The sequence below is a fragment of the Miniopterus natalensis genome, chromosome 8 (assembly GCF_054644295.1).
Source record: "Miniopterus natalensis isolate mMinNat1 chromosome 8, mMinNat1.hap1, whole genome shotgun sequence".
Lineage (NCBI taxonomy): Eukaryota > Metazoa > Chordata > Mammalia > Chiroptera > Miniopteridae > Miniopterus > Miniopterus natalensis.
This window is the reverse complement of record NC_142088.1, coordinates 30,124,191-30,142,910: the sequence shown is the minus strand read 5'-3', so window position 1 is coordinate 30,142,910 and position 18,720 is coordinate 30,124,191. Positions and strand designations below refer to the sequence as shown.

Genomic DNA, 18,720 nt, shown 5'->3' with positions numbered 1-18,720 from the left:
AGTGTAGGTATTTGTTTTATGGATCAATTTAGCTATTTTAAATGATTTATGTGTTTAACAGTATGTCATTTAAAATTACTCTTAACTTCTGTTCACTTTTATTTTAAGACTTTTAAATTCTTTTACCAAGTACTCTGACAAAATTATTTGTTTTAGTCGTATCTTTTTTGTCATCACTTCTATTCTCTTTACCCTAGATAATCAGTATTAAGCTTTCTAAATTGATTTACTCTCCTGGAAAAAATTCTTTTAACACCTCCTAGTACTACTTCTGTCGTAGGAATTTCTCAGATATCAAAAGTAGTATATTTAAAGTACTCTGATCAGAGTATTTCCTTTCCCTACCCCATTGTTAGAGCATCGTGTTCTTTGTAAATCCCTGCTATGTGTGATTGTGCATGTATTGAAAGATTTTTTAAGCTTGAGAATGGAACTATATTTATTAAATAGTTTAAGGAGACTCTGATATATTCAAGCAATCATACCTCTTTACATTAGGAACATAAATAGCTGCCTATATAAATGGCATAACATAGTTGTCATGTAAAAATATAACAGGGAGCATATCACAGGACTGCAGTTTTATTCTGGTGTTTGTAGAATGTGCTAAAGTTAGAGAGCTGAGCAATTCTCTTGTAAAATATGATAGTTTACAAGGGCCTTCTCCCTATTGGCCAATATTACTTAGTACTTTTTTTTTTAAGGCTATATATTTCATTTGGAATCAGCAGAGTTTTCCATCATTAAGTTTTATTCCAACATATAATTCTTAGCTTATTGATAATTTTTAGTTTACTCTGAGAAAATATTTTTAGCTGCTAAAGCAGTTATTTATCAACTAATATATGGATTAGGTATAGTGTGGTCTTTGATATATAACATATTTTTAAAAAATCAACATATACTTTTTCCTTTCATAAACATTTTTATATTTTGCCCTATTGACTTTGCTCTGCCTTCCTTAACACTGTTCACAACTACAGTATATACTATTATATTTGTCACAGGCCAGTGGAAAACACAGATGAGTAAATAAGTAATGACAATACAAAGCAGCCACTAGCTGCCAAGAGGAAGGTTAGCAAATTTTTCAGAAAAGAACATTTGAGTTTGAAAATGGTAGGCCAGAAGGGATGGTCAGCAAGATGGATGTAGAAGATTTCAAGGTACCATTGCTCTTTATGTACCAGGGAGGAGAAAAACACATAATTTTTTTAAAAAATATATTTTTATTGATTTGAGAGAGAGAGAGAGAAACATTGATAAGAGAGAAACATTGATTGGCTGCCTCCTGCATGCCCCCCACCAGGGATCGAGCCCGAAACCCAGGCATGTGCCCTGACCAGAAATTAAACCAGTGACCTCTTGGTGCATGGGTCAACGCTCAACCACTTAGCCACATCAGCTGGGCAACACATAATTTTTAAAACTTGTATTTTTAAAAACTTATTGAAGAACCGTGTCACAAAGTTTAAATGAATTAAGTTCAAGAGAAAGATGACTGCTTCCTAGACAAGAAGAAATTGGTGGCCACTTGCATCCCTGGGAACATTAACTGAGACTGGAGTCATAGCAGACAAAAGAGCAGGCCTACTATAGGCAGGGGGTCTTCTATGGCCCTTGGAGAAACCAGCTGAACTTTTAATAGCCACATGTGAGTTTATGGGACAGATTGGAAGATGGGATCCTCAAACACAGAGCTAGTTCACCACAGATGCCTAAATCTCATCAGGACTTTTACTGAGTAAGCAAGTGACGAAGAAAGTTGGGACTGAACTAGAGAGAGAAAGAAAAATCTTAAAGTTTTGCAGTGCTTAGGTCCCAAAGCCTTGCTAGAGGGAAGATACTTGTTTCTATCCTCAAGACATTAGAAACTGGAAGTGAACTGGAACTAAATGAATGGGCAACTGAGCGCCAACACTGATAAACTCCTGATTATATTGAAGAGATCTGCTCTTCACTCTAGCTGCTTGACAGAGGAAATGAAGTGCCTTCTCTGGGGGAAAGTATTATCAACTTCATTACTTATTGTTCTTTTATACACAATGTCTGGCAAAAATAAGAATATTGTGAGACATAAATATAGGAAAATGGGATCCATAACTAAGAAAAAATAGTTGATATAAGCAAACCCTCAGATGACCCAGATATTTCAATTAGCAGATAACTTTTTTTTTTTTAAATATTTTAATATATCTTTATTGATTACAGAGGAAAGAAGAGGGAGAGAGAGATAGAAACATCAATGATGAGAGAGTCATTGATCAAGCCCGCAACGGGGGCATGTGCCCTGACCAGGAATCGAACCCCAATCACCTGGATCCTAGGTCGACGCTCAACCACTGAGCCACGCCCGGCCGGGCAGCAGATAACTTTTAAAACAACTGTTATGCTAAAAAATTTGGAGGAAAAAATGGTCCTAATGTTGTGTTTTTTAAACAAAGCTAATTATGAACCCAATATTGAAGCAGTATAAATTTGTATACTTTTACTCAACTTTTAGTTAAATAAATTCACAGTTTAAAAAAATATTCTGTTTTGAATATTTGTTCAGAAGATGAGGATAAGTTAAATCAGGCAATTAGATTTTTCAGGTAAGAGCTTTTGGTGGAATAATTAAGGTTATTACATATGCTATGTAGACACCCATATGTTATATTTTAAAGTGTAGAATAAGCATCATCCCCAGGTGATTTGAATATCACAGAATTCTTAAGAAACTACATTCTGTTGAGCCAATGTTTCTCTGCAGTGCTAGAAATACAATTATTCTTGCTTATATCTCGTAGAAGAAATCATACCTAGCAAGTCAGTCCTATTACAAGTAGAAGAGTCTAGCACAGGATCAGAATAGCTTGCAAAGTTGAGTCTTCTTTGGGTTCCCAAAATTGGAGGAGGACTGGCCTTCAGTGATAGAAGGGGTTATTTACTGATTGTATATGGATTTAAAGATCTGAAGCTCCTTCCACATCCAAATATGCTTTCCATTTATCTGCCAACAGGTACAACTGTAACTGCTTTAAGATTGTTTAAGAATCTACCTGTAAGAAAGCAATTTTACTCAACTGCTAAAAAATGTAAAGATGAAATAAAAAAGGTACTAGATCTCCTCATAAGCTATGGAGTATTTAAACCTGACTTAAGGATTCTTTTTATACATAACAAGGTAAGCATTTTATAAGATTTTTTTGGTATATGATATATTAAAGGGACAATGTATTTTATCTAAATCATTTAGATATGTAAAGAGTCTTAACAGTTGTCCTCACTTGTTTAATCTTAGTAAATAGTCTTTACTCTGTTTCCTAATATCTATATAAAATCTGATTGAACCTTTCATTTTGTAATTTCTAAGATTAGAGATCCCACCAACAGACTTCTCCATATAAAAAATGTTTGAGTGCTTCCTAAATATGAAGATGAATAAAGACTTGTTTTTTTTCCTTTAAGGAGTTCACAATTTGGTGACATTTTTCATCATCTATTCTAAACTGTTCCTTCTTTGGAAGAGTTTGTTTTTTAAAGGAAATTCTACTTCATTTTTTTCCATTTTTCAAAGCAGGGCTAATGAGGAACTCTTTTTTGCTTGATGAATCTTAGGGGAAAGAAAGGTTTATATAATTTCTAATTATTTTGTTTTTCATAAAATTTCACATGTGTACCTTGAAATAGTTAATGGAAGGAGAGCAAAACCACACAGTAGAAATGTGGAAGTCTGATGGGGAGTAAGGAGTTAACATTTATTGAGGACCTACATAATGCCAAGACCTATGTAGGTACATTAAATTCCTATAATCCACAGCAACAATCAAGTGGGGTAAACGTACCAGTTTTGCAGTTGTCCTCTGAAATGAACTCAGGGAGGTTCAATACTTTGCTCCATGTTGCACAGCTAAATCATGATGGGATTTGAAACTAAGATGCCTGCAGAGTGCAGGTCTTGACACTATTGTGTTGCTTCCCATTTTAACAGTACATTATATAGGTTTTTTCCCAGGTTTCAGAGCACTTACAGTAACTTTGTGAATTAAACAGCATTATTTCTATTTGTATGGGGAACTTGAAGCTCAGAGTGATCAAAGGAATTGTTTTTTCAGAGCAATCAAAGGAATAATTTTATATTTTTCAGCAAGTAACAGTGCTGAGGTCAGAACTGTTTTCATCCTTTTTTCTTTCTACTCTTATGTGTTTTTACATGTTAAGATTTTGTATTAAACCAAGCTATGTCAGAATATTTATGACAAAAGTCTTTGGCCATTAAAAAAAGAAAAAAAAAAAACATTAAGAATAGTCAACCACCTGTTCCTGCTGGCATGGAGCGCAACCAAATGATACCTTGAGATCCCTTCCAGCTCTACCATGCTATGATTCCTCAGGATGTTAATGGATGAAGGCTCATTCCGCTAATATAAATAACCCTGTGACCTCTTGATCCAAACGACATTTAGTAATTGAAAGTTGAATGTAACCAATTAAGAAAAAATCAAAGACCGAAGAAACAATGATCAGGAAGAGAAAACAGATGGAAAAGGTAAAATATTAAGATAGGAAGCGTGTATTTATAGAAGTGAGTACAACTAAAGAGAAAAGTTGAGTAAGAGAAAACATAATTGAAGAATAAAACAAGATTATTGCCTCACATAATGGAAATGAGTAAAGTCAAGTATATTTATCTTGTAAGCTTTGGATAAATTTATATTATTTTCTCAGCTACTGTAAGATCATCAATATAGGCATTTTCTTTTGAGAATGGAAAGTAGGATTTTGTAATATACGGCATTTTATTTTTTTTAGAGGACAACATATCTGAACTTATATTGAGCAAACATGAGTTCCTCAGTGACCTTCAGTAATTTCAAGTCCTGGAGAATATGCTGAGAGTGTTACACAATGAAAGTAATGCAAGACTATCAAAAGTCTTACAGTAAAATTAGGTATCAGCTATTATTACACAAGGAAATCATGGACTAGATCACAACAAGCCGTCTATCTTCAAGCTTTTTTCTCTTAGTACAAATTGTTTTTTTACTTTTTGTTTCTTAATAGTGCTGTTATGCCTCAAATTTTAAAATATATTGTTAAACTTTCCTAAATAATATTGCCACATTTTCTTAAATCTTTTTGAACATAGAGTACAGTTCTGGTCCTAGTCTTTTTCTTTTAAACGTGCTTACTTTTATCCTATTTTATGTGCTGTTCTGAAGAATATTTTTGCCTTTGCTTAAATTTTAAACGTGGCAATATCGGCATCTTTTCTCTTTTTGAAAATTTTTTTTGCATTAGAAACAAACAATCGCATTACACATAATATGAGAAGTACTATTGCTATTTTGACATCTTGGATTAGATAGTGTTCCTTCTTTTTATGAAGGTTTAACCTGCCAAGACATTCTTTGAATACTGATAATGTCGATGTTCTTGCCAGTATGGTTATGTTAGAAAGAGGTGTTTTTCTTCTTTCATCATCATGTTCCTTGAAAGCATACTGAATAATGAGACTGCCACAGGGAAATAATTTACAAGTGGACTCAGTGAGTTTATTTAAAGTAGATATTATTTAGAGAAATGCTATAACCATTCCTTAGGATGAGCACTACAGTTTTCAGCATTAGTTGCAATAACTGAATTCCTATAAAGTCCTTCTGCAAATGTTTTTATTTAATAAAGTAATTATTTTCCATAATTAGAAGTTTTGCTCAGTGTGCTAATATCTGAAACCAATTTAGTATTCTTGGCTGTTTCATATGTACATGAATAAGTCAGTAAATCACTAAGTTCAGAACATAATGTTAAGCGTATGTGTTCAGATAAGAGATACTTTCATACTTCATAGTTGTTTTTTGTGAATATTTTCCTTTTGCCAAAAATTTTGTTTATAGTTTTAAAAACTGTTTGGAATTGAATTTTTGTCTTCATAATTAGAAGCCCACTGGTACTGCAAAAGATGAATTGGATATCATTGATATAAGAAGGTTTTAGTTGGTTCAAAACAGAAGTAATTGAAGGAATGACTTCCCACATACCCCACCTATATGTGACATGAGTGCTAAAGTTTATTTGGATCAGTTTATGTATTTTTGAGGTTTGGAAGAATGATGACACAGCTTTGAAGGGTTGAATCTCTAGTTTCCGTCAATTTGGGAAGAGGCAGGGCCTTAGCCAGGAACAGAAACCCAGAAAACTGGCAGTGGAGACTTGGTAGTGACTGTGGCGGCTCCCTCTCTTAACATGGTTTTGGGGTCTCTAGGAGGCTACCCTTTTGTGGTGGTGGTCAAAAGATTTGGGGGGGGGGGTAGCCAAGAATGAGAAAGAAGGGACTCATTTATTGGATTATAAATTAAAGATAAGTAAGTGGTAATTTATGGTCTATCCTGGCATCTAAGTCACCAATAATGTCTTTATTACCATTAGTCAGGAAATATATAAAGATTTTGCATGGATGACATAAGGGGAGGAAATACTTGACAGAGATGCAGTCTCTTAACAGTCATCAGTTTAGGACTGTGGTTTAAATGCTCCTTCCTTATGAAGAAATTATTCTTTCAGTTCTAATGTTTTGTTTTGTTTTGTTCCTTTTTTAATTAATGAAGGCAGATATCTCTTCAAATTTATTATTTTTTTAAGAAGCTGAGCAATTTTTATTTATTTTTATAACTTTATTGTTGACGCTATTACAAATGTCCCCATCCCCCCATCTTTGCCCAGCCCCCGCCCCCCCTCTTCCCTCTGGCCATTACCACACTGTCATCTGTATCCATGGGCTATACATATATGTTCTTTGGTTAATCTCTTTACTTCTTTCATCCAGTCCCTTCCATAGCCCTCCCATCTGAAAGCTGTCGGTCTGTTCCATGTATCCATGCCTCTGGTTCATTAGTTATTTTATTCATTAGTTTATTTTGTAATCTTCGGATATATTTTAAAGTTAACTTGGGGCTGATTATAAATCATATTGCTTGGTTGCTTGGGGTGGGTGGTTTTTTTTTGTTTATTTTTTGGTTTGCTACTTGTAAATTAATGATAACTAAATTTTTTAAATTGTTCTCATGCTCTCTTCCATTATATTAAGTTCTTTTTTTTAAATCCTCACTTGGGGATATATTCATTGATTTTTAGAGAGAGAGATGGACAAGCAGAAACATTGATGTGAGAGAGAAACATCAATCGGCTGCCTCCCGTACTCGCCCTGACCAGGGATTGAACACACAACCTAGATATGTTCCCTGACCGGGAATCAAACTGCAGCCTTTTGGTGTATGGGATGATGCTCCAACCAACTGAGCCACCTGGCCAGGGCCTGCTTTATTAAGTTCTTTTAGTTACTTTTCACCTAACTTCTATGAAATATTACATAATGAAGCAAGGTAGGTTTACAGTTGTGAGTATGTGAAAGAGTTGATTCTTGTGTTATTACTTATTAATTATTGTATTATTTTCCATATGAACCCCAGTTCTGTTTCAGTTGTGCTATGAGGAATCAAGGAGAAGTCTTTTGCCCACAATTGGACCAATGTTGAAAAGGCACACCCTTTTTCCCATCCCAGCCAGGGTTGTGGAGAGTATAGTCAGAGAAATTTTTCTAGATTCTCAGATCTCTTCTTCAGGGATTTTATTCTCCACCCTTCCTCAGCCATTTAATTCCTGTGACTGAACTCTAGACCTAGTCATTGGCAAAAGCTGCACTTCCTCCATAATTTCAATGTTAAGTATTTTACTCTCTACCAGCAGCTTTCTCCCTGCAACAATCCTTAGACTCTATCGAACCTCTGATCCTTGATCCTGCTGCCTTTTAACTATTTCTTGTCCCTGCTCTCAATTCTCTCCTTACCCTGCTTAAATTACATGGTCCATAATTAGCATTCCTTGGAAACTATTTCAGTTTTCTTGCTCCCCTCTCACTAAACTGTACTTGTTTGACTAACCAAATGCTGATTAAATCCATCTCTTTTTGGTGCCTGAATTAGTACAGCTGAACATAGCTAGAAGAAAACACACATCTCTCCTGACTAGTGCCACTAAATTCATGATCACTAATCTTAGTGCTTCCTAGTATTCATACTTGTGTTTCTGCAGTCCATTTTCTCTCCTGGTCTCCTGTCAGTGCTTTAAACAAACTTTACTGTGCATGCAGATCACTGGAGAATCTTGTTAAAAATGCAGATTCAGTAGGTCAGGGAGGGCCTGAGAGTCTACATCGCCAACGAGTCTCCAGTTGATGCAGTTGCTGTTGGAACCCTTTTGGGGGACTCCTAGAAAGTTACAGTAGAGGGGGCCTAACTTTGGCCACTTGATAGATGGATGTTATTGATTCAGTATAGTAGAAACATGTAAAAGTGATCTCACCTAGGACCTCCTCCCCCCAGGTGGGTGCACCATAGGGGGTTCTATTACAGTAAAATTTGGATATACAGATAAATGGGTTAAGATCATTCTAGGTAGAGAAATAGTATGAGCATTAAAGCTGTAGAACCCATTTAGAATCAGTGACTAAGTCAATTTAGATGAGTAGGTATTTTATATAAAGGAATAGAGGAAGATAAATCTTGAAAGATAATTTGAGGCTAGATTATAAAGGGTATTGAAAACTAGGCTGAATCTCTTATTTTTTTTTTTTAAATAGAAAATTGGGAGTAGGAAAGTGACTTGATCAATGTGTTAATTTGGCAGTGGTTACAAGGAAGAATTATAGGAGGCTATAAGCAGTGACACTAGCTAGATTATGTGTTTCCAGGAATTGAGCCTTTGCTTCTAGGTCATCCATATTGTTGGCATATAATCGTTCATGTAGGTTCTTACTCTTTTTATATGTCTGGCATTAGTTTCTATGTCTCTTCTTTCATTTCTAATTTTATTTGAGTCTTCTCTCCTTTTCTTAGTCTAAGGGTTTGTCAATTTTGTTTCTTTTCAATAAGCGAACTCTTAGTTTTAATTTTTTTTTCTGTCTCTTTTCTGTTGTATTTATTTCTGCTCTGCACTAATCTTGTTATTTTCTTTTCTTTTGATACTATGGGTTTAGTTTGTTGTTCTTTTTCTAGTTCTTAAGGTGAATAGTTAGGTTGTTTAACATCTTTTTTAAGGTAGACTGTGAACTTTGTTGTTCATACTGCTTTTGCTGCATGTCAAGAGTTTCAGTATGTTGTGTGTTCATTTTTGTTTATCTTAAAGAGCGTTATTTAATTTCTGCATGTTGTGAATTTCCAGTATCCTTCTGCTGTTGATTTTTAGTTTCATTCCATTATGGCCAGAAAAAATGCTTGGTATGTTTCAATCTTAAATGTTTTTTTGTTTTTTGTTTTTAATCTTTATTTTTGACAGTATTACAGATGTCCCTTCTTTTCCCCCATTAATCCCTTTTACCCTGTATCCACCCCACCCCCCAGGCCTTCCCCATACCAATGTCTGTGTCTATAGGTAATTTGTATAAGCATGTAAGTTCTTTGATTAATCTCTCCCCACCCAGTTCCCCACCCCTGCCTTCCATCTGAGATCCCCGTTCTGTTCCAAGCTTCTATGTCTCTGGATCTGTTTTGTTCATCAGTTTATTTTGTTCATTATATTCCACATATGAGTGAGATCATGTGGTACTTGTCTTTTTCTTACTGGCTTATTTCACTTAGCATAATACTCTCCAGTTCCATCCATGCTGTCCCAAAAGGTAAGAGATCCTACCTTTTTACAGCTGCATAGTATTCCATGGTATAAATGTACCACAGCTTTTTATCCACTCATCTACTGATGGGCACTTGGGCTGTTTCCAGATCTTAGCTATTGTAAATAGCGCTGCTATGAACATAAGAAGGGTGCATAAGTTCTTTGTGATTGGTGTTTTGGGTTTCTTAGGATATATTCCTAAAAGTGGGATCACTGGATCAAATGGCAGCTCCATTTTTAATTTTTTGAGGAACTCCATACTGTTTTCCATAGTAGCTGCATCAGTCTACATTCCCACCAGCAATGTCCTAAGGTTCCCTTTTCTCCACATCCTCGCCAGCACTTGTTGTTTATTGATTTGTTGATGGTAGCCATTCTGACAGGTGTGATACCTCATTGTGGTTTTAATTTGCATCTCTCTGATTAGTGACTTTGAGCATTTTTTTTATGTCTTTTGGCCATCTGTATGTATTTCATCTTTGGAGAAGTGTCTATTCAGGTCCTTTGCCCATTTTTTAATTGAATTGTTTGTCTTCCTTTCGTTAAGTTGCATGAGTTCCTTATATCTTTTGGATATTAACCCTTTATCAGATGTTTCATTGGCAAATAAGCTCTCCCATACAGTGGGCTCCCTTTTCGTTTTGATGCAATCTTAAATTTGTTAAGACTTGTTTTGTGACCTAACATGATTTATCTGGGGAAGGATTCATGTGAGTTTGAAAAGAATGTGTATTTTGCTGCTGTAGGGGAGAGGGACTGGTATATGTCTATTAGGTCTGTTTGGTTTTAATGCTGTTCAAGTTCTTGGATTCCTTATTGATCTGGATTTTCTATCCATTATTGGCCTATATCTGAAAAGACAACAACTAGAGAGCCATGTGGAGAGATGGATTGCAGAAAAGATGGTTGGGGTAGCTTCATTTAGAATGAGTTAGGGAGAAGTAAAGGCAAGTTTGGAGAAGCAAAGTCTTATGAAAAACAAAACGTAATAGATAAAGTCTCTTATTCAGAAAAAAGAGGAAAAACTGAAATCAACTATTGTTATAAAGCAATAGCAACTTGGTTTGCAAATAACCTTTTCTATAAAGTTAAATGTGAGAGGAAGTAATGATTGCCTCAGGCTTCCAAGGTTAAAGATTTGTTAGAAAGCCTGATCTGAAGAGTTTTCTGTAAAAAATATTGAGAAGTATGGGTAATCTGGAGGCAGTTATTATCTGGTTAGGTTCAAAAGAATTTTTTAGAGGATGTGGCCTTAGAATGGGTCCTTGAGAAAGACTAGGTTGGGATAGGAATTCAAAGGACATGTAAAGTCAAGGAGTCATCAGAGGTCAGAGAAAGCTCAGAATGGTTTGGGAAAATAGGAGGTGAGGCTGGAAAAGTTGCTTGGGTCTATATTCTAAAGGACCTTGTGTCCCTTATGTAGGAATTTAGACTTCTTGCCAGATGGCTAAAAGGGAATAAAATACGGAGTTTCAATAGGAAACTAACAAAATGAGATCATTCTCATGGCAGTTGGAGGGTGGACCAAATTATGTTTAATAGTTGTGTAACTGAAGAAACTGGTTCAGTAGTTTCACAGAGTATGGAGAAGAGGGTCTAGATAAGAAAAACATTTGTGATGTAGATACAACAAGATTTGATGAGCAATTGGAAATAATCTTTCTTGTTTTAAAGATCACAAACAATGAATATCTATAATCTCCCTTTGAAAGTTATGCAAAGATTGACTCTATGTTTTTAAATTTTTATTTAATTTTAAAATAAATTATACCTTTACATAGTTCCAAAACCAAAAATATGAAAAAGTAGAGTAAAAAAATTACTCTCATCTTTATCTTTCACCTGCCTAGCTTTTACAAGCAACGTCTCCTCCCCCCCAACCAAAAAACGGTGAAGTTACCAATTTCTTTGTAACTTTCAGGGGAAGTAATTATGCATACTCTATTCCAAAAAATGAATATGAAATAAAAAACATTTAAGCAGAGTAAAAGTATGGATAAGAGATTTTAAGTTCAGAGTCATGCTGAATATATGTTACCAAGATAGTATTCTTTTTAGAAGTCTGAGGCTATTAGCAAGAATCAGATCATAACTTATTATGTTAATAGAATGTGATGTTCTTTAACAATAATATTGATAATGTGATGGAATAATTCATAATTTTATACTGAATTTAAAACATTTAGCACTTGCTTAGTAATAAGCTTCTGTAGCTGAAATCATTGTCATTTTGCCAGTGTAGAAAAAAACTGCCATTTCCTATAATTTTTTGTGCCCCTACCCAGAGTCAGTACAAATACATATCCAGGAGTACATAGCAGTAGATACAGATCAGGTATATCAACTTGTAAGACCTTGGAAGGAGTTAAATCTTCTTAGTACATCTGTGCATATAATTTGCATGAAAAGTTTGGTTGCACTCTATGCCAATATGTATACTTTTTATTTCATATTAAATGAAGGAGTGTCCTTTGCTCAGACAGTCTTACTAGCATTGCCTTTTTAAGTTACTTGTACGTCATCTGTGTGCAACCTCCTTTTCCCCGTTATCACAGATTGCCTGCACAATTGAGGTTTGCTAATTAAATATTGAATATTCTCGTCTAATTTTATTTCCTTCAAGTAGTATATGTCAATTAAGTAGGAACAGTGGCAAAATATATTTATATATATCTCCTATCAACTACACGGTGTGCCTGTAATAATATATTTTTGATTGAGGTGTTTTTTGCACTGTCATCATACTGACTAGAGTCAGATTCTTAGTTGGCACATCTAGATGCTCCAACTTTGTGTGACCTAAATAGAAAACATATGGGGGCATGTGTGTTTATTTTTAGCACATGTTAAGCTTTCAGCCTAAGGGCAAAATATATGAAAAACTTCAGGAAGTGAAAAGAAAATCTGTTTTAGAAAATGATAAAGGATTGATTAAATGGTAGGGAAAGCAAACTAAAAACTATTTACTGTAGAAAAGATAGTGTTTAAAAATTCAGTTTCTTCTAGATCCTTCACTTTTAATTACTACATTCTTTATTTCTTTAATAATGGATTTTGTTTTGAAAATGTATCTTAATTGCCTAATAGTGAAGATTGAATTTGTTGGGAGACCTCTTTACCATTTATTGCTAGCCCAGCTGTAAAACTAGTTTAGAAAATGCTTCTAGACTAGTCCCTTTGATGCAGTAATTGCCTGCTGTGAAATAATGCTCCAGAACTACTAGCAGTGTTTATTTAAAAAAATTTTTTTTCACATTTATTGGTTCTCATGTTTCATAGCTTTTTTAGAACCCATTTTCTCAAGTGATCTTTTTACATTTCTGTATACTATCTGTTCAGCAGTTCAGGCAGTGAAATACCACCTTTGTATATTAATTAACAAAGATTTAAATGTTAGGCCCCACATGAGGCATCACTCTAATATAAACTAAACAATGTTGTATTTACATTAGAAGTATCACAGGCTTTATAGCAGGGATTTTGAAACTTGAGTTTTCTTATACATTTTCTTGAAAGACTTTCTAAATGCTTTAGTCAAATCTCTTGAGAAACCTAAAGCAATATACTTTAAGTATATTTTATCTATATGTATGTCAGTATCAGCTAGCATAGCTTTGAAGAGATAAATTTTTTTGTGAATAAGGTGTGTTTTTTGTTGTTGTTGTTTTTTTAAATATATCTTTATTGATTTCAGAGAGAGAGATAGAAACATCAATGATGAGAGAGTCATCATTGATCGGCTGCCTCCTGCACCCCTGACTGGGGATCCAGCCTGCAGCCCGGGCATGTGCCCTGACTGGGAATCAAACCACGATCTCCTGGATCCTAGGTCGATGCTCCACCACTGAGCCACGCCTGGCTGGGCTTGTGAATAAGTTTTTATTGCTGAACTATTTTTTGTTAAAAGTAACTTGTGATATGGAAAGTATGAAACGGGGCATTTCACTCCAATACAGTTGCAGATTATTCAGAACTTACCTACTTTCTGTTATTTTGAATATTTTCCCTTAAAGTACCACCAACTGGCTAGCTTAAAATAACAGCCATAATACCAGAAGCCAGCACTTAACACACAGGAAGTGCAAAGATTTCAGTCTGGCAGTTCTTCAAAAAATAAACACCACGTTACCTAGCAGTTCCACTCCTTGGTATATATACCCAAGAGAAATGAAGATATGTCCACACAAAAACTTGTACATGAATATTCCTAGCAGCAGCATCATAATAACCAACAAGTAGAAACAACACAAAAATGTCCATCATCCGATGAGAGGTAATTCTAATGTATATTCGTACAGTGGAACCATATTTAGCCATTAAAAAGGGAATGAAGTACTGATATAACATGGGTAAACCTTGAAAACATTGTGCTAAGTGAAAGAAGCCACTCACAAAAGACTGTATTGTATAATTCCATTTATATGAAATACCCAAAGTATACAAATTTATAGAGACAAAAGTAATTTAGTGATTTCTTGGGGTGAAAGTGGAGGGTAGTGGAGAGTGACTGATAATGGGTACAGGGTTTCTTTTTGAAGTGATAAAATTGTTCTAAAATTAGATTATGATAGTTGCACAACTCTGTAAATATACTAAAAACCATTGCATTGTACACTTAAATTGAGTGAGTTGTAATGATGTGTGAATTATATTTTTTTTAAAAAGAAAGAAAACCAAAGGTTGCTTTGGAATTTCTAAAGCAAAGTTACTACTGAGTTATTAAGACATAATTTCTAATGTGTATATAGTTTGGTAACCAGCAGTCTTAATCTTTAAAACAAAGAGTTAGTTTTCAACTCCACTAGAGTTACTTTTTTTTAGAAAAATGTATTAATTTCCTCAGTCCTTCAACAAATTAGTGTTTATTGGGCCCTGCTGGGTACCTGACAGTGTTCTTGGTACCAGGGACTCAGTCACATTCCTCATTCTGTTCTTCACCTTCACATGCATTCAGTCACCGTGCCATATCAAGTCTATTTCATATTCTTTAGCCTGTCCCTCCCGATTGCTAAATCCTGTGGCCACATCTCTGTTCTTACCTTGGTGTCTGGGCATTGGTCACATAGGACTACTTCCTTCTTAAAAACTTTCTTGTTCTGTGCACTATCCTGTTCTGTGGCTCTTCCTGCCTCTGAGGCCACTCCTCTTCAGTCTTCTCTACTTCCTCTGCCTGCCCCAGGAATGTTGATGTTTTCTCTTAGGCCCTTTACACATTTTCCTCAGGATTTAGGAGGTGTTAAGTGAATATTTGTTGAATGAACGAATGTACCTGTATTGATGGTTGCTAAAGAGATTTGATTATAATTGGACCTTATGTTAACTGAAGAAATTGCAGTATATCATACCTGATCAATACCCTTCACAATCAAACTTTGGTCCATGCTTCTCTGAAACTACCTTACTACATACTTGCAGTGAAAAATGCAAGCTCATTATTCAGTTTTTGAGTTTATGAGGTTCAGGTAGCTTTTTGTAAGTTGTCTGTATATAAAAGGTAATTATGAAGATAATTTTAAAGAGCATGCATTATTCCAAATTTTTATATCAGTTTGACTATTTTCAGAAATCTTATAGCATAGCTATCCATCCTTAATAAAATAATACCTTACTTGGAGGAACAATTTAATTTAAATATACTCTGAAGCTTGGAAGAGGGAGAAAATTAATACTTAATGAAACTGTTTTATGCCAGGCACTGGCCTATTTGTCTGCCTCCATTATATATTTTCACTTTCCAGCAACTCTGGGAGATAAATATTCTTAGTTATCTTATAGAGAAGAGAAAACTAAAGTTAAAGGAAGTGAAATAGGTTATACACTGCAACATAAACAGCTACTAAAATTCAGAACCAGAGCTCTGTCAGACTTTGCATGCATCTGTTCTTTCCATGCATCTCTTCTGAATGATACTGAAAATATAAACTGGGGATGAAGGCTAAATATAGAAATCAGTGGTGTAAATACTTGAGTGTACTAAATCTAAATTATGTTAGTTATGTGTCTTTTCTCCCTAGGCAATTATTTGGCAGAAAACTAGAGTATCAGATCATAAGATGGCTCTCATGTCTGTTCTGGGGACTGCTGTCATGGGCAATATGGAATCCTTTCAGTACCACTCTGAAGACTCTCAGGTATACAACAAAAATGTTCTTTAAAAATTCTAATTTACCAATGAAACTATTAAATTATTTCCCTGTTGCAGGTTTGGGGGGGGACAAGAGGGTTTTTTTTGTTTTGTTTTGCTTAACATTTATATCAAATATATGTATAAGGTAAAAAACAAAATACATACAGAGCTTGTATTAAACCTCTCCCCATCTCTCCTTTTTGTATATTCTTTATTTTTAATTTTATTGTGCTTACATTAATTTTTTTAATGATTTTCAATTTAGGATGTCATCTATTTGCTTTCCACTATGAAAGAAAAAGAGTTTAACTCTTTGTTTTCCCTTTCTCATTCTAAATATATACTCCAACTTCCTTTTCCTGATCTATCATCCTCAGACAGTGTTTCTTGAGTCCCTATAATGTTGGATGTGGTTATTAACACCCCCACTCTTATTTTTACGTGCCCTTTCCTCTTAGTCATGTCAGCTTTACTTTTATGTTATCAAGCTTAATAACCTATTTTCTTATGTAACCGTTTTTTAAGTCTTCCATATTTTGTTTGAAGATTGATTCTAAAAGTTGAAAATGTATATGGGGTATACATTACTACAGCTATAAATAATCTTCATTGCAAACCCAAGTATGTGCTAGAATTACATTCCCTCTGCAAGGATTCAGTTTTATGTCTCTTTGCCATACAAATTAGAGTATTTCCACTGTCCCAATTAAATGGAATCTCTCTGTTTTTCTCCTATCAATTATGCAATATTTGTCATGTTTTTCTTTGCCTCCTATATGGACTATCTTATATAGTTTTTTGCTTTTTTGGGCTTTCCAAAGTTTTTCTTTAAGTGAAGAAACTTTATTATGTCAGCAATAAAATCCAGCTCTTTTAGTTATTCTAGCTATAAATGGTAATCCATTCCATTTCATTCTTTTTGAACTCATTGTTCCTAGACCTCACTTATTCCGTATTGGATTGATTGTATGTCAAGTTGGGCATTCTGTACAACTCTCATCCTGGGCTTTCTTTTCATAAGAGTGCTGGTTATTTCAACTATTTCTTGTGTCCCATGCCTTCCTCTTTTTTGGTATTCATTCTTATTTATCTGATATGTATCTTTAAGTATTTTTCACAGAAAGGGAACATGAAAGGTAAACTTCCATATCTAAGTGACTTTATTTTGCACTTTCTCTTGTTGATACTCTGGTAGACATAAAATTCTAGATTGAAAATAATTTTTCTTCAGAGCTTTGAAGATATTGAGTATCTTTGACCATCCATTGTTGCTGATAGGAAGATTAATATATTCCAATTCTTTATTTCTAGGCAATGTATTTTTCTACCTGAAAGTTTTCAGGCTCTTTCCTTCATCTTTATCCTTAAATTTTACAAGGATATGTGTAGGTGTGTGTTTTTTATTACACATTTACTTAACTATGCTCAGCTCTTGGTGTGAGACCTTCTGAATCTGAAGACTCCCCCCCAACCCCCAGCTCTGGGTTATGTACTTTGATCTCTCTTCACTTTGATAATTTTTCTGCTTTTTAATGAAAGCTCCCTTTTGTTGAGTGGGACCTCTTATTTTCCTTGTTTGAAGTTTTCCATCTTTTCTTTTTTCAGTAAGTTTTTGGAGATCTCTCTGATTCTTTTACCCCTTCTACTGATTTTTTTTAAAGCTTTATATTTAATTTCCAAGAGCATTTTAAAGTTGTATTGCTTCTTCATAACTTCTTATTGTTTTATGGATACAAAATCCCTCTGAAGATACTAAGTTTTGGTGTCTGTTTTTTAATTATTTGTTCCTTAAGTAATCTTTTTTCTTAGGAGGTCCGTTTCATTTTGCTTATCAGATCTTTTTCTTCCAAGCCTCTCATTCTCTTGCTATCTTTCCCCCAAAATAGCAAGTCTAACTGGGAACTGTGTTTGTGGCTACACTTACTGTTAGGCTCCACATAAGTGTTAAGTAATCAAGACCCTGATCCTATTCCTGGAGTCTGGAGGAATCACAAGTGCCATTGTGGAGTTGAGGCTTACTCTGCAACCACACTCACTGCCCTAGGAAATTCATTTTATCTTGCTCCATTTTCTTCCTCTTCCTTTTTCTCTTTTTTTTTTCCTCCTAGCACTAAATTAAATTGTAACTGGTTTCAGAAGATTGCCTTTATTCATTTTCTTTATAGAAGATCCCTTTTGTTTGTTGTTCTTATGTGTCTGCTGACTAAGCCTGAAGGCTCTCTATTCTGTGGGGCAGTTGGTTTCTCTGTTCTACTTTGCCCTTTTTTCATATTTTGTGGAAATCTCTTTTCTACTACCGGTTCCCCTCCTATTCTCTTTGCAGTATTGAGTTCTTAATTATTATAATTTTAGTAGTGTCTTAAAAGTTCTCTCTGCCCTAGGAACAATTCAGGCCAGCCTTAGTGGCCAGCTGTAGTGCTTGGAGCATGGCCATGATCTGACATGGGTCCTATTTTTCAGAAGTCAGTAGTTTTTTAATAGTTTCGACACACCCAAATGCCACCTTAAACTGGTTATTATGGATGACTTAGAGTATTATCTAAGTTACCATGGGTTCCCTATGGCTTCATGGGACTTTATTGCCTTCACTGGTAACTCAGGAAGCTTTGTGACAGGAGTTACATACCTGATGTCTGTGATATCATGCTTTAGAAATTCTAACTGCCATAGTTTGGTCTGAAGACCAGCAGCATTGGCATCACCTGGAAGCTAATTGTTAGAAACAAAGAATCTCAGCCCTCATCTCAGACACACTGAATCAGAATCTGAATTTTAACAAGGTCTCCAGATGCACATTGAAGTATGGAAAGTACTGATTTAAACCTTGGTCAGTTATGATTCCATGTGTTGATGGGACTATCTCATGACCCAGTTCTGCAGTTGGGATTTTATTTTCTCTGATCTGTATTGAGATGTGTTGCCAGATCTATGCTTGCCCATTG

At 34.8% G+C, this 18,720-nt stretch overlaps 1 protein-coding gene across 5 annotated transcripts in view; it reads left to right on the top strand.

Moving 5' to 3' along the window:
• The window catches only part of PMS1 (PMS1 homolog 1, mismatch repair system component), a 63,995-nt gene that overhangs the window by 20,553 nt on the left and 24,722 nt on the right, over positions 1–18,720 (top strand). For 4 of the 5 annotated variants that reach the window (XM_016215163.2, XM_016215295.2, XM_016215223.2 and 1 more), the window contains 2 exons: positions 3,003–3,166; positions 15,666–15,782. In XM_016215163.2, the coding sequence (XP_016070649.1) occupies positions 3,003–3,166; positions 15,666–15,782 (281 nt within the window). Of the gene's footprint in view, positions 1–2,568; positions 2,578–3,002; positions 3,167–15,665; positions 15,783–18,720 lie in introns of all 5 variants that reach the window. The other variant, XM_087819707.1, reaches the window with a different exon arrangement.